Source organism: Catharus ustulatus, chromosome 12, assembly GCF_009819885.2.
Source record: "Catharus ustulatus isolate bCatUst1 chromosome 12, bCatUst1.pri.v2, whole genome shotgun sequence".
NCBI classification, from domain to species: domain Eukaryota; kingdom Metazoa; phylum Chordata; class Aves; order Passeriformes; family Turdidae; genus Catharus; species Catharus ustulatus.
The window spans coordinates 7,169,844-7,186,728 of record NC_046232.1 but is presented as its reverse complement, the minus strand read 5'-3'; the positions used below and the strand labels follow the sequence as shown (position 1 = coordinate 7,186,728).

The following is a 16,885-nucleotide window of genomic DNA, read 5'->3' as shown; positions in this document are numbered from 1 at the left end:
TCTATAATTAGCTGGAGTACTCACCTGGAAGTGGTTTATGAGGAGGCAACTTTGGATTACTGCTTGGAGTATGAACACTGCATATCTTAATGAAGCCAGCCATCAACATAATCAATGCAATTCCCATAAGCAACACTGCCCACCAATAAGCCTAAAAAACAAAACCACAACAACAACAAGATTGTATGGGGGCTGGCACACATGCACAAGAGACAGAGAACATTGAATATAGCTTTTCACTGCATTTTAGAAGTCATAATAAAGCTTTCTGAAATATCACCAAGAATATACGGCCTAACATTTGAAAGAAAGTCCCCAGAGCTCTTCCACATAAAAGCCCCAATACTTCCATTTCAGTATTAGACAGGTACTTCACAGAAGGTGCACTCCAGCAGAACTGTATAAGCCTAAAACAATCAACAGCTTACACAAAATTGTCTATGCAGCTCCCAAAAAGTGTTTCACTCTAGTTCTTCTTCCAGTATAATATTATGAAAGTGTCATCTAGCACAATAAAAATGATGAATGCTAAATATCAAAATATTTAGTTCCTTAAAAGAAGTCAGAGTATTCAAATATGAAGAGTAAAGACATGAAAAAACAGTAAATTAAAATGTGAATGAATAGAGGTATTAACAGTTACTCTTATTTGTTTCCATTCCCTTCAATCTAGCACTTACTTGTCGCACACGGTGCGTACAAAAAATCTAGTAAAACAATGGCTAATTATACTTGGAAGAATGCTGAGGCACTCTGCATATCAGCACTTATCAACTGTGAATCTTGATTACCAAGAACATTTCAGATTAGACTTGTAATATAAAAGTATACTTACCACAATCCATTCTGCAATATTTTCATATAGTTCTGGATTAAAAATTGCTTTCTTTAATCTAGCTAGAGGGCCATCAGCATCTACTAGCCGACACCTCATAAACACATCACAGTAGCCTTTAAAATCATTGCAGGGAGATCCAGGTTGCAAAGTAATGGTTTCACGATTAAAGAATTCCTGCCATCGGCTTGAGCCTGTGCTTGCACAAGTAGTTGGGTCCACTGAAAAGTGAATACAAGTTAATCAAACCATTATTGTATTAAAACATCTATGCATGAAAACCCACCCTAGTGTTTAATAGTTCAAAATGCTTTTCTATTAATCTGTAAAAATGCAGAGTATATTGTTTACTTCCTACACAGTACAATGCAATGTCTGTCTGAAACAACGTTTGAACAAAATGCTCTCAAAGCTAACAAAATGAAAACGCCATCAGCAGATTCCTCAGAGCCCTCCTGCTCTATCTACAATTATGATTCAGATAAATCTTACTTTTTTTCATGCAGCAGACATGGCACAGTTCTTTATCATCCTTGCCTTCTGAACTAGCACATGTACACTCCTCCAAGCCGTGCTTCTCACAAATAGAGCCAGTACATTGCTGTGGGAGACAAAAGCACAGCAACACAAAAATCAATTTCACTTTCAACCACACTGACATTAGGAAAGATATCAAAAATTAATATCTGAAAGCATAACCATAGGTCTAAAGAGCTAAAAAGAGATCTAAAAAGAGTTTAAAAACAGCTGCTTCAATTTCTTCCCAAAGCTTATAAACAAAAATTATTAGTTTATCTACGTCAATATTTTGGTATATTTTCTAATTTTTTAAAAGATTATTTACCTCATTTTATTTTTTAACACAATATGTTTTATAACCTGAGAGTACTCTGCAAAACACCCACAGCACCACAGTTCACACTGAAACAATACCACTCAAAACCATGGTTAGAAAAATAAATCTAATGCATGAATACACAAATAATTCTATTGGAAAATTGTAATTATTGGTAGAAAAAATTCTGCATTTAACTTCACTGTGTGAAGGTCCTTCAAACTCCAAGTTCAGTGAATCTACAATTTTGTTTCAAAATCAGTAACTATACAAATACAATTCCTCTATCTTTAGCATGGTTATAAATTAGCTGAAAAATATTACAAGCAGTACTTGATTAAAATCCTAGACTCTGGAAAACAAACTTACAGGAACACAAGTTACAGATCTTTAAGAAGATGATTTTTGCTTATGTTTGCTTCCAAGTAAACATAGATCAATTTTTAAGAGACTTCCCATCAATATTTTATAGCAACTACCATGTTCTCTTTAACCCAGGAAACTAATGGCAGCTCAGAACCATTCTAATTCCATATGCTTGCACATCAGTGCTGTATGCACATGTTTGGAGAACCTGTGTATTGCCAATAAAGCAAATTCAAGCTCTACTGATGTGGTGGTTAACCCTGACCTGGAGGCCTCACAGTTCTGGGTAGCCCCAAGTACAACTCGACAAGTCTATGCCATTGGGGAAAAGAGGTGAACATCCCTAGAAGCAAGGCACTGAGCAAAGCCAGGAGACTGGAATTCAAACAGCAGGTGCCAGCCAAGCCCTGCAAGCATGGGCACAGGTAGCCATGGGCCAGTGAGCTGGGTGGGAATAACCAAATACAGCCAGCTGGGACCAACCAAGTGGGTTTTTGAAAATCATGTAACAGAGAGAGCCACACTTGGTAAAATTTGCTATTGGCACATGAACTATGGAGCGTCCATCTCAACTGTGACATATTGACAGGATATCAGGTTTTCTAAGGCAATAGAATTATTGACCAAGACTGAAGAAAAGTGAAAAGGTGGCACTAGAAAATAAAACACCTGCATAATCCTGTTTTTTACAAAAAAATTTATATGTAACTTTTTCAGAGTGTACAGCTACCTTGGGATTTGTTATCTACTTCCTAATCCTTGGTGTACTTCCACTGTTATTTTGACTGACAGCAATAAATCAAACATCTATACAGAAAAAGAGAGTGAGCCTGCACTCCTGTGCAGTAATTACAGAAATCATATCAATTCACAATACATCAGCAGTTACCTAAGACTGTAAAAACCTACCCCCTTTATGCAAACTTGGGTGTTCCTGTTGCACACTGTGAAGTTTTCTTTGGGTTCAGATGTTGGGCAGAGAGCACTGACACCATTACACATTCCTTCCTTAGCACAGTCAGAGTCATTCCGACACTTATCTGTCCTCGATTTGAAATCACACTGGGCAGTGCAACACGGGCCTTGGCTGGGGCTGCAGAGAAACACCGATTGTGGATGCCAAGAAAAAGCATGAAGCACTCCAAATAAACTATTCACCCTGAAACCTACTCAAGCACTCAACAAATTTCTGATTTGTACTAATCAAAATGACTTGAAAATACTTTTTCCCATAGCACAATTATGCTTACATACATTTTAAACAAAATCAGTGCTTTCATAAAAATGAAGGTAAGCAGATTCACATTCTGAAATCCCCATTACAGTTCCCACTAAATGCCCAAAATTAAAGTGTAATGTAACACATAGGCACAATACCTGCAGTTTTTGCCTGGTCTTAACTTGCATTTTTTATCTTCTGGCTGATTTGCATCATAACAGCAGTCATCTTTACACTGGTCACTGTACCCACAATCACACTGCTCTCCTTGTTCAACCAGCCCATTACCACAGATGGGCTGCCCAGACTCTGAAAAATACCAGTAAATTTATGTACAAAGCACATGCAAGAATATGCAAGACTTATAAACCTTAACAAGCATCCAGCTAACTACGACTGAAAGAGCCTGATCAAGTTGGACTTTAGACTAGGGCTCAAGTCAACTTGCATTACTGCTTGACACCCAGTTTAGTCATTCCCACAATTCATAGAATTTTAAGCCTCTCAATAAAAGGTTTTGCCTGATAAGAGTGGGAGTGTAAGAACAAGCTTTCTGCTCAGTCTCCCAGGGAGATGCATCTTTTCCTGCACCCCTTTAAAGCAGAGGACTTTAAGGCAAAGGTCGATGGTACTGGGATGAACTACTCCAAAAGCCAAACCTACTGAGTAGATGTGCAAACCTACGAGCTCACAGAATTTGTAAGAGCTCACACATCAGACTCCAGAAAGAAAAATTCATATAAAATTCTTTTTCATGTCTAAATAAGATTGCTTGCAGTTTCATACGTGCTCCTTACCTCTAGCTCTTTCACAATGAGCATGACTGAAACCAGCCTGACCCTGTTTGTTTACTCCCTCCCACCAGGCATTTACAAAGACAGAGAAGAGCCTCCCTCAGCCTTCTCTGCTCCACACTGAACAGGCTCTCTTGGATGCTCCTCATATGTCAGATGTTCCAATCCCTTAATAATCCTTGTGGCCCTTGGCTGGACTCACTCCAGTATGTCCTGCTGTTTCTGTGGTGGCCAGCCCAGAGCTTGAGACAGTACTGGAAATCTCAAATTAAATTCTTTACTTGCAAAATCTTTCAGTAAATTTAAAAAAATAAGATAAATTAAAAAGTAAAAAATAAATTAAGCATGACAGTAGTATCTTAGCTATTCTCCTTTCAGAAGGATTAAATACATACCAACAAAACAATTATTTCTCTTTTTCTCAAGAACTTGGCTGATATTTCGAATGCTACAGATTGAGAATTTATTGTTGTTAAGTTTGTCTCCAGATGTAGCTCTTGCATACATGATATAATTGCCATTTTCCTTCTGTCCCAAGTTCTTGGACTCTCCAGGAGTGCACTCCATTCCAGAATCATGCTGCAAAACAAATATTTTACAACTATCTTAATCATGGCAGGTGCAAAGTAACTTAGATTTGGTAGCCTTAACACAGATTTTAAAAAAATAAAAATAAACCACTATCTTACACCTTCAGGTTCCTTACAATACAGAAACTATATGAAAACCCAAGGTTTGATTTTGGGTTCTCTTTGTTCTATTGTTGTTTTTATTTCCCCCAAGACAATACTAGTAAGTATCTAATTTCTTAAGTTCCATCTTATTTGCATTCTTGATAATTTACCCCCAAGTGCATGTTCCAGAATGAACAGTGACTTGGAAAAACTGCCATCTCCTAAAAAGAGTGGCTTTATGATCACAAAAGGGTAATCAGCATTCTGTAGAATAAAAGCAGGAGGAGTTAACAGAAACCACAGTCCATTCTTCTTGTTTGCTTTGAGGGAGTTACAAAGGAACTTCAAAACAGGGCAGGAGTCTGTCAGCCAGTGATTACATCTACAATATCCAGTGTAAGGAATGAAATGCATTACATACTGGCAAAACAAAAAGCCTCATGCTTTCAAGCTTGCCACAAACAAGCTGCATCCCTAAATGTCTGTGAAACAGTTCTGCTCAAAAATATTCTTTTTCCAAAATATTCTATTTCCCTCCTCTATTTTCTTAGATAAACTTCTGAGTATAAATCATCTAACATAAATGTGAGCCACTTGCTGAATAAAGTGCCATGGTAATTTTGCAGTGCTTCTTCCTCCTCTCCAGGATAAAGTACAATACATTTAACAAGATGTATGTGACCCTCCTCTTCATAAAGACAAGGAAGTATTTAGGGAACAATAATAAAGTACCTTTGTAAGGGATTGAACTAATATAAATAAACAATTCACAAAATGCACTGTTGCACCAGTGTTGTCAAATACTCAAAAAAGGGCTCGGTTGCCTTCCACTTTGTTCGTATACAATGTACGTGCACATCTGCTCATGGAGTCAGGATTCTGCTTTCCTTGTTTATTAGTAATCATTTGTAAATCACACCCTATGAAATGGCTGAGAGTGAGTCAACACATCACCAGTAATACTTACAGGGGAACCAAAGTTATGCCCAACTTCATGTGCAAAAGTAATGTGAGAAACCTTGGGGGGCACATGAGAGCCATAGTTCTGGACAGTGATGATCCCAGTGTTTAGAGACTTCTTCTTACCATCTGAATATAATTTGCTTTTTTCACATATTCCACCAGAGCTCCCTGCATTCAGACAAAATACACATTTAGGGAAAGTTGTCTACTGACATCCAGAGCAACAAACAGTTTGCCTCTGCAGGTTTATAGACTAAGAGCTCTCTATAATTAATATTAACACAACCTTGAAAGTAGATCAGATTTATTCACACAAATACCCTCAACACTGATTGGATACATTCACACAAGAGGTTAACTGGTTTAGAATAGCTTTTGAGAGCTATTTTGGGCATTCACTGAATGGATGAGCCCTTATTTCATCACACCTGTAATACAAGACTAGCAGGTTGCAATGTCCAACAGAAACCACCTCAATCTACATCTTATTTGGATTTCACTGAGTAAAAAAATACATGGTAAATTCAGAGATACTCTCTCACAGTAAGACCATTTACATAAAATGTCATTGTCAGAATAAATACATATATACATATATAATTGTCAGAAAAAGTACAAACTAAAGCTGAAAATGCTTTTGATGTGTTGATTAATGAGACCCATGTTTAGAAGGTTGGTAGTCAAGTGCATCACACTTCCTGTTTTAAAAATTCCCAAAATTTTGACTTTAATTTCACCAAATTTTTCCACAAATTGAGTTTTTACTGAAGCATTATTAATGTTCTAAAATTCAGCTATTCTATTACTAATGTAAATGGTGTCTAAAAACCACTCTAAAGAAGTTTTCCTTTCTCAAGTAAAATTCTGATTTAGTGACATATCCCATTAATCTGTCAGTATTTGTGTTTAGGATGATAATCTGAAAGATCATATTTTTTCTCAAAAAAGCACTGTTGAAAGCACTGTTTGTGGACTGCATATTCAAATTCATCTTGTGCTCGCTCAGTGTATACACTAAAACAGTCATCACAAACCCAATTTCTCTTTTCTATTCCCCACCTGGGCATTTTTTTTCCTATGGCTCTTCCACAGTCACTAAGGTTAATCCACACAGGTCCCTCCAACACATCAACTGTAGTCATGGGTCTATTGATCTCTTACCCCTTATGAACAATTTCACATTTCTTCCACCATTACTCAATTCTGTTAAAGTTCTCAATAATGTTCTCATTAAGGTATCCTGTCTCTTGCAAAGTCTCAGAGATTTTTTTCTGAATCAAAGGACATACTTTAGATCCAAAATACACAACTAGACTGAAACTAATGAGAATCAGTTCAAGAAGAGTCATGCAGTAATTATTCTATTATCTCCCAGAACAAGATCTCACTGATTGAAAAAAAAAATGCCTTTCAATACTACCTAGAAAACGTAAAGGTTCTGCAGTATAGTTGTCATCCTTGTAAGCTCTGTTTACCTAAAGCAGAAATACTTGTTTCATCTATCACTTTACTGATCACTCACACCTACTGTAAATAAAAAGCAATCTAATATCACCTTTGTATAACAAAATATGTTTTTCTTTATTGTTCACATCCTACTCATCAGAAATACAGAAAGATGACTTGAAATGGCACAATATTCTAAAAATGAAATTAAACCACACCCAAACAAAATTGTGAAAAGCTAGGAGATTTTTGTATATTTGCTGCCAGTTCCAAAGATGGTTTCTATCTTTCTTCTAGTGCCTACCTACAATACCTTATCTCACTGCACTGAAGGCTTGTATACAATTACCTGAAGGGGCTCCAACCCAAGCTAGACCAAGGACTCCATCATCAAAATCACGGTCTGTAAACACATAGGCCAAGCAATAATCATCATGATTCTGTTCTGAGTTCAGTTCCAGAAACTTTTCCACACCAATGTTAGGAAATCTAAAGGGATTGGAAGAGTCCTTCTCATCTACGGTTGTGTTAATCTAGAAGTAAATTGAAACAAACTGTAAGACAGGATTCATTTCCACTTGCACATGCCAGCTAAGAGGCTCACTGCTGTCAGTACCTTGTTATGTTATGTATTTAAAGATGTTGGTTCAAAATTAAAAGCCTTGATTGTAAATTACCACCCCAATCTTTGGAAAACAAAGTGCTACAATAAATGAAGAACTGCATTTGTATAGTAAATCCCCATTCTCTTATTTCCTTCTATTTCTTGTCCATCAGTATCCAAAAAAATTATATTTATCCTCCTAAATTATCACTTTTACAAGGAAGCCCCAACTAGGACAACCATTCTCTATTTTAGTATTAAAGTTCTTGTAGAATACCAATAGCCTATTCACCACAGTGCTGAAAACAAAGTCAGTTGATTCCTACAGAAAAACTGAGCACAGTTTACTAACAGAAATAGTGGGCTTTTGACAATAATAACTAAATCCAAACCAAATAAATGGTTTAGGGCATCATTTACTGCAGAGACACATGTGCTAAAGAACATAAATGGGTACAAGTGAACAGGAAATGGACATTTGAAGAATGCAGCCTCCAAGCAGCACAAGTGAAGCTGAAAGTATTTCCAGCACAACTTACTCGGATTCTTTTCACCATGAAGCTGATGTTACGGATCCCTGAAAAGTCTGTTGACTGGTAAATGGTGTCAATTGCTTTAACATGGCTGGAAATCTGTTGAAAACAAAAGTATCTACAGTTCAGAGATCTGTGCACTACACTACAGCTAATCTTAAACAGCAATAGCTGCAAGGCCTGCACTCCTACAAATGTGATATTGTGCTGTAGGAATCCCTAACAGGCCTTTTGAATTAAATGATGGCACATAATGGAAAAAACCACTACTGGTACCTGCATCACCACCATGCTAGACTCCACTAAAGGATTTTGCCATTTGATTATTTTTAAAAAAAAACCACATAACTCTATCAACTTTGAGACAGCTGTTTGTGATGCTCCTTTACTCACTGCTTTGGTAAGACACCACTGTAGTGGAAATCATATTCAAAGCATTGTATTTCTTCCTTGGAGAAAAAAAATTACTTGTCAAGAATTATTCTTTCATTTCTGGTAGAAGACATATATGAAAAAACTAGTCATTTACCTTTTCTAGCAAGCAGAAATGCTAACTCACTAAAAAGCTGATTTTGAAGGTGACTTCCAAGCTTTGAAAAACGTTACTCGAATTGCCTATGTACAGTGTGATTTACTATTTATAGTAAAATTCAGATCTGCAAGTGGCAGTGAAACTTCAGACTTCAGGAGAAGTATGTTAACTTGCTAGCAATACTTTTAGCAAATTATCAGCAAAACCACTAAATCATATTGACCCTTTTCCCAGTTAATACTATATTGACAAATGAAAAGCATCTGCCTTTAGCTGCCACTGCTTTTATAACCATCCATTATATCAGATACTACAGGAATAGATCTGAGCATCACTAGTTCAGTGTTTTGAGCTAGAATTTCAAAGAGAAGCTTATGCAAGTGTTAAAACAGAGGCTTGGCAGACTGTCAAACAAGGTAAAACTCTTCAGGAAATATTATTTTTCTGAATAAGAACTGGAAACAGACTGCAAGTCCTGCTCACGGGTGCTAAACACACCACAGCTGCCATTAAAGGAGCCACAAGTGCCCAAGACTTTTGTCACAGAAACAGCATCTTTTTAGCAAAATAAAAAATGTTGTTTCAATTATGTCAGAACACTTTAACAAATGCAACAAGAAATTATAAACTAAAAAGCAAAAATACACGCAGATAAGTTACATGAAGTTTATCAGGACTACCCAAAGTAAAAGCAGGTAATTTAAAACCAAGAGATTGGAAATACCTGTGCAATCACAGCTTCTCTGGTTCCATAATGCTTGTAGAATAAATGATCAGTCTGGATATACAGCTGACATGTGTTTTTTTCAGCCTGAGTGGCACGCTTTTTTCTCGAAAGCTGTGGATCATCCTTCTTAGGCTCTTCAACAGGCTTCTACATATGCACAGAAAAGAAATACATTGACTTTGTAGTTCCACATGCTGCAATGGATTACCTAAAAATAACCATGGTTCTAAACATACTCCACTACTACAAACAGATCTGCATTCTTTTTCTTTAACTTGAAAAGTTTGATGAATCTTGAATTAAGACTGAATGAAGTGCATTATGCCCAGTTTTCAAATACTTTGAATGTAATCTTAGCAAAAGAACTTCATTTCATATTACAAAAGGCAGTCAACATTACACAGATTTCTTTTTCCTTCATGTGATCTTTGTTTTACAATCCTTTTCCAAGATAAACAGTTGGTAGGTTAGGAAAAAAAATCAGCACTGGTGGGACTTAAATGCACCTTCCCTAAGAGCAGTTATTTCAAATTGTAATTACCTTAGTCAGCTACCTCAGCAAACAGAAGCACTTTAGCAAGGAACAAATGGGGCACATAACAAGAAGTTAAAGGAACATTGGTTAGTCAAAGTGGTGTCTGCTAGCACGGCGGCCTTACAGCACCCACTGCTTGATGGCCCTCTCTCTCAATAAAGTTTTACAAACAAGTTTTTGGGAAAGCATGTTATTGTTACCAATGCTGAAAAGCACATTAATGTTGACAACTTCTGGAGTCATAACATAAACAAACTAAGTTACTGATGCTATTTAAAAAGCTATATTGCATAGTTTTCTGGGTATATATTTAGCTGATACCACAAAATTATGCCAAGACTTGGAACAGCTCAGAACACAGCTAAATCTAAAAGAAACTCAGTAGCCTGCTGTTGTAAAAAAAAATATTTTGTGACATGGTGCAAACTTGAATGCAAACCCACAATGGGACTTCAGCAGGTCCACAGGTTCCTTCCACAGGACACTTACCTCTCACAGCAGCCAATCTGTACCATGCTGTACCCCCATGAGCTTACAGGGTTGTTAGGAAGACTCTCCCACCAATATCATTTAACTTTCCACTGAACGCACTCAGATATCCCAAGTGTGTTATATTAACATAACTTGAAAATCTAGAAGTTATTACTCTCTAGAACCAATGTATTACTTGGAGATTAAGGGATCTTGAAACTCTTCTTTCTCAATTACAATAAAGTATGTTCCTCATTTCAAGCTTGATTTCCACATCCATCTAAAATTCTAACTGTTGAAAAATTTGAGATCTTGTAGGATTCATTAAGACTATAAGTAGCACATCTGGGCTACAGAAACAATGAGAGAAAGAACTTAGAAAAATTGTATTAAAAAGAAACCTCCAGCAATAATTTCAGTATCTCACTATGTGGAGGGATGATAGCTCACCAAAAGTAAGAGAGACAACATACAAGAAAATAGGAAGTTATCACACTAAGTACTAATCAACACAATCCATTAGCCTTTGTTGTACCTCTGTTGTTGGTTCTTCTATACCAGTCATCTGGTACTTCTGCATTCTTTCAAATACTGAATGATCTGCACAACCTCCTTGTGGTCCATATTTATGTGGATATTCTAAAAAGAGGAAGGCCAGGTTGAGTTTTCAAATTCCAAGTACAATTCCAAAATATGGCTGCATCAGTGCAACTTATTCAGATGGTGTCCAATATTGTGCACGTGGCTTGAGGGAAGCATTAGAAGATTCAAAGTTTATGCAGCTTTCTACCATAAAACATTTCCACTAAGACATTCTTAGTTTTACAAACAGAACAAAACTGATATTTGCTTTTCTTAACATTCTTTTCTCAGGTAGCACAACAAAATAGGATGAGCAGTGCCTAATGTTAGAACAAGAGTTTTTATTTACACATTTGTACCCACTTCCTTCAACTACAGGCAGTCTTCAAAAAATGACATCACAATGGAAAGTTATTAGATATCAAGTATACTAAAGACTGCTGGGGTAAGAAAAAGGGGTTTTATGTTACTTGGTAAACAAACTAAGAAACCTCGCTAACATTCTTAGAGGAATTTATTATTTTATTAATCTTTCACTGATTTTTTTGAAGTTTTCACATTATGCTACTTAACTACCAATACATAAGAAGGGAAATGCTAATGGCTAGAACCAGGGTTTATTTAACCACTACATGTTAGTTAAACGTGCTGGAGATCCAAATTAGTGAGAATATCCCACAACCATCTCTTTAACAAGGCCAACTCTTGCAATAATTGCCAGTGCACAACTTACTGCACAGGGGAATGTGCTTCAGACACATTCTGTCATACTGACATACTGTCCACTGTTATTGTGGACTTGTAACCTGTATTTGCTGAAGCTTCCCCTGGAGATGAGAATTACTGAATACTTTTCTCTTGGATTTCTTTGCAGATTCAACTCCATCATAAATTTGTGCCCAAGTAAGGAGTAATGCAATACAGATTATGGTAGCCATAGATGTGAATACTTAGCAAGTCAGTTTCTGTAGGGCAAACCACACTCTCAACAGAGTGCCACTTTTGTCAGAAAAGCACAAACTTTACCAAGGTTTATTGTGTTTTGGGAGTTGTTGGTTGGTTCATTTGTCTTTTTATTTTTGTTTGGTGAGGGGGTGTTTATTTTTTAAAGAGTGGAGATCCAAATTCACAGAGTAAATAGAGCAGACAGGTAAGAGTAGAATTGTAAAGCCTAGGCACCAAGGACCTGATGCCCACATTACATGCATTTCAGGTGATTTTGCCCTGGACTAGCTCTGGTCTGAGCTGTGGAGTCAAGGCTTGGCAGCAGCTGGAGCACAGCAGATGTGTTCCCTTGGAGTATGGGCTCTGCTATGGTTTCATCTGACAGCTGCCTTTAATTATCTCTGACTCTTATGGCTGCTTCTTACAGTCATACTGCATGACACTGCTAAACTATTTCAATATACAGCTTACCTTGTAAATTTATTTCATGACACTCTACATATTGGCTCCCCTCATTTCAATTTCCACCACCACACAAATACCATTTCTGAACTGCTGTCTCATCACATTTCTCCCAGCACAATTAGCACTAGCACAGTGCCAGAAGAATGGAGAGAAAAGAGAAAAATATTCTCTTACTGCAAGTCATCTCACCCAATTTGCTCCAGCATGGTAGTGGAACACTGACTTGGCTACAAACAATATTAAACAAAAAGCACCACTCTGTTGGAGTCACCTTCTACTTTCTGGAATCCTGTTTAATATCACTGGATTGTAGTTATGAGCAAAGGACTGTAGATACGATCCTTCCCTTTTCCATCTCCACCACCCTATGTTCCTCCCACTGCAGTATAAAAAATTCTCCTGCTTTTAGTCTAATGCAAATTTTCATTACCTACTTCACACCACTGTTTATCTCTGCAACAAGAGCAGGTTACCCAGGAGCAATGGCCCATCCTGCCTTTCCCCCACACACCGCCCCTGCAGAAAACCACTGTGCCCTGAAAGCAGCTCCTGCAGGAGCCCCACTCTGAAGTACCATGACAACTGACAGAACAGTACTGGAAATAAATGCTCTCAGTATATTACACAAAATAATCTGTCTTTTCTCTCTATCTTGTTTCCCAAAGATGTTAGGAAATCCCTCAACACATTTTTTATACTGACTGCCTGCAATTCAAATATTTCTTACTTGAGAAGTAATAATCTAGTAAGAAACACTTTAAAGCTATGACAGTTAAAATTACAAAAAAAAATGAACACAAAACAAGAGTAAGAGCAATTGTCAAGGGTTTGCATGTTCTAGATTTTAGGGGGGATTTGTCTTTTCTGAGACTTCTGAGACAGATTTTGGTAATCACAGAAGACAGGTAATACAGGATGGTTCACTTTAGAACCACTTCCAATTTACAGGGAAAGCTGCATACAACATTTGCTAAATGCTGAACTGCCTCCTAACTGTGAAGGCACCATTCCCTCGACATCTTTTGAGACTTCCTATTTCCATCATCCCCTGCAGCAGTTCCATTTTTAAATATCTGAAGCTAAGCAAGAACTACAAGGTGCCAGATGACTTGGCCAGTTCTGACCCACAAGACAGAACTCCGATCCATGCTCTTGTGAAGCTTTTCAGGGCTCTGAGATGTGCCAGCTTTCTGAGCAGCCTTCTGCCAGCTCTTTGGGATCAAGAGCTTCTTAGCCCATCCCTGCCTCGACCCTGAGAAGTGAAAAGGAAAAAACCTGCTTTCATCATGAAATTATTATTTACAGTGAATGCAGAGTTGAGGAGAAAACAGAAGACTATTTTCTGACAGAGCTACAGTAGAAATGATTAATAACAGGTTCACTCTTCTAAATAGAAAAAATCATTAGGCAAAAAAAAAATCCCAACTTTTTCTTTTCCAGTACTGTCCACTTTCAAATTTTGTACATCCTGGTAGGATGTTAAAAAAATAATAAAGAGAAGACTAAAATAACAATAAATCTAAAAACCACCTGCAAAATCTTGTCAATTCATAGCTTCTGACTACAATGTCTTGATCTAACTAGATGGCAGATGACTTTTAATGATATATACAACTCCAGATGCTCAAAATAAGTTTTTTTTTTCTTTTTAAGATGTACTACTACCTTCCACAAAGACATTCCTGAACATATGGCTTTTCTTCTTCTGATTATCAGTTAATAGTATGATCTGTTCAGTATTTAGGTTAACTACTGAATCATTACTGGACTTAGGCATCTTGAGCAAGAATGACATCAAACTTCTGTTACAAATGATGAAAACTCAATTCTTTAACAGCCACAGAGTTTTGCCCAATACTAGTAAAAGCAATAATGTCAGAATAAAACTCTAATGTAAGCAGATACAAAAAATAAATCCTTATAACAGATTTCATTTGCAGCACTCTGTGATGCTGTGCTCCCATGACAACTGTCATCACAATGTGATGAAAAAGAAACCAGGTTCTCATTAATAACACAGTTTGCAATGTTCAGTAGACAGGGTTTTGCAAAATTACAAACCACTTCACTTTATGTTCCTAGTTGCATGGCCCTTCCAAGATCATAAAAATAATTAAGTGACCATGTTAATTTTCTGGAAGGCCTGAACTGGATTTTCCTGCGTTCTGTTAATCTGAAGAAATACTGATTTCGTATTTTACAGTATGAATTCAGGGATACACTTGAAGCAAATATGACTTAAATACAGTAAATACATCTTCATCCTTAAAGAAATGCTTTCTAAATATCTTAATGTAAGCAGCAATTTGCATCTTTCTAATCCTAAATTATAAAACATTTTGATCAAGACTGGTTTAGAAACTAAAATCATTGAACTTGTGTTTCAAGTCATGAATAGAAGGCTGCCTTCCACTGGTCACCAGATCCACTGTAACAGACAAAAGCTGCCTTATAAAGTTGACAATATAATCCCCATTTACAAAACAACTTTTGTTTAACTACTGAAAAAGAACTCATTGAGATGCTAATCATATGTTGCATTGTGGTTTCTGAAAAGCACTAAAAAGCATATTGTTTCAAAAGGCTGAAACATGGGTAACCAAAAAATACCCAAATTAAAGCAAAGATGACTTTTTACCTCAGTCTCTCCCCAGTTAGAAATGCAACCATTTTTGTTGCTTTTGTCCTACATAAGATAGTAGTGGTTTGACTCTATTTCATGAGAGCTACTTTAGATTACAGCAGTAACAACAAATCCACTACAAAGCTTAGCTTTTTTGAGTTGCTGGGCTTTTTTTGGAGCTGCAGTTCAATGCAAAAATAGGTCCCATGAAAGACAAAAATAATTTAGCTTCAAAAGCACTCCTCAGAAAGAGACAGAAGCAGTTGTATACTCCAGATATTTCAAACAACAGAATCCTAAAGGCATCTATGATCCAAATGACTGAAGAGACACTACACAATCAGAACACAGGCACATCAGACTGCACTGGCAGCAATCAACAGGAGTGTTGTGTTTTTAAATAGTGCTGCTTAGACTTCACTCCAGGATGGGCTATTTTCAACCCTGCTGAGCAAGCAGCAATGTTCACTCACTTGGTGATTTGGAAGCCATACTGTACTGCTGCTTTAATGTGGTTCACCAGAATAGATTTAGACCACCCCCTCTAATAATCTGATTTTGTTACTAACTGATGGTTTTGATACACTAGATTCAAGTGGAAAAACTATGTGAGCCAGCATACCAATACCTGAATAATTAAAACCACCCCAACATACCCTGCTTCCATTCACTTTAATAGGACACTAGTAAGAACCAATTTCAACATCACCTTTTCCAGTTCCCAAAGCAATCCATTTACTCTTCCAACAGAGGTCACTCCTACAAAGCAGCAATAGTAACTTTCATAAAATCAATTTATCTGATTCTTTAAGGCACAGTTCTATTTCTGTCGGCAGACAATATCAGTGTAGAGTATTTTTAGTCACCCACTATTTACAGCATAAGGAACTGGGACATGAGACAATCTTCTTGATTGTCTCAACCTTTGAAAACTGGGCACATCACTGCCTTATGTCTCTTACTTTCCTCCTCCCCCTCTTCAACAACAGGGTCAGTTAATAAAACCATCTATGAAGCTGGCAGTGACTTATTTACATAGTCCTACATAAGTGGAAGTGCAACATTCCCACTATCAAGCAGTGAACTGAACTGTTCAGTGAGACCAGTAAGATGCAACACAAAACTTAGGAGTATGTGTGAACTATTCACAGAAACATTATGAAAGATATCTTAGACTTCCATGCCAGACTTTTATAACTTTTTTATTGTTTTTCCCCCACTACTCTCCTGCTACAGCAGCAAAGGTAGCAAAATAGCCTAACTGCAGAGAACAGGGAAAACTCCCGTCTCCCCTTTGAACTGACTTTCCCCCTGCTGAATTGACCAGCAATGTTCTGTAGAGATGAAAATGAAGCTCATGATTCTCTTTGAGAATCAAAAATATAGAATGTTATCCCATAAAATTATTTTCAAGCATGGGTCTTGTAAGCATCAGGAAAATATACACTTAGTCAGAAAACAAATACTGTTCACAAATCCAGTAAATGCTTTCATTCACAAGCTCTTTAAAATTATGGAAATTCTATTTGCTTTTGGGTTAGTAATCATATTTACAGAATGAGATAACAGGAAGGACAAACATATTTGCTAGCTCACAGCAATTTTAATATACTCAGAGACAGTACACATACTGCCACTGAAAGTAAAAGACAAAAAACCCTCCCAAAATTGCTGAGTTTTTAGTGGAGAAAGATCACTTCACTGCATTCACACAAGAGAAGTAATCAAGGAGAGCA

The 16,885-nt window shown here is 36.9% G+C and overlaps 1 protein-coding gene across 1 annotated transcript in view; it reads right to left on the bottom strand.

The window, feature by feature from the left end:
* Positions 1-16,885, bottom strand: part of ADAM10 (ADAM metallopeptidase domain 10) — a 42,443-nt gene that overhangs the window by 2,747 nt on the left and 22,811 nt on the right. The window contains exons 5-15 of the mRNA XM_033070819.2: positions 11,070-11,173; positions 9,526-9,675; positions 8,276-8,368; positions 7,482-7,665; positions 5,691-5,854; positions 4,445-4,628; positions 3,414-3,564; positions 2,946-3,129; positions 1,328-1,436; positions 836-1,056; positions 25-151 (exon numbers count right to left, since the gene is read on the bottom strand). Coding sequence (XP_032926710.1) covers positions 25-151; positions 836-1,056; positions 1,328-1,436; positions 2,946-3,129; positions 3,414-3,564; positions 4,445-4,628; positions 5,691-5,854; positions 7,482-7,665; positions 8,276-8,368; positions 9,526-9,675; positions 11,070-11,173 — 1,671 coding nt within the window. The remainder of the gene's footprint in view (positions 1-24; positions 152-835; positions 1,057-1,327; positions 1,437-2,945; positions 3,130-3,413; positions 3,565-4,444; positions 4,629-5,690; positions 5,855-7,481; positions 7,666-8,275; positions 8,369-9,525; positions 9,676-11,069; positions 11,174-16,885) is intronic.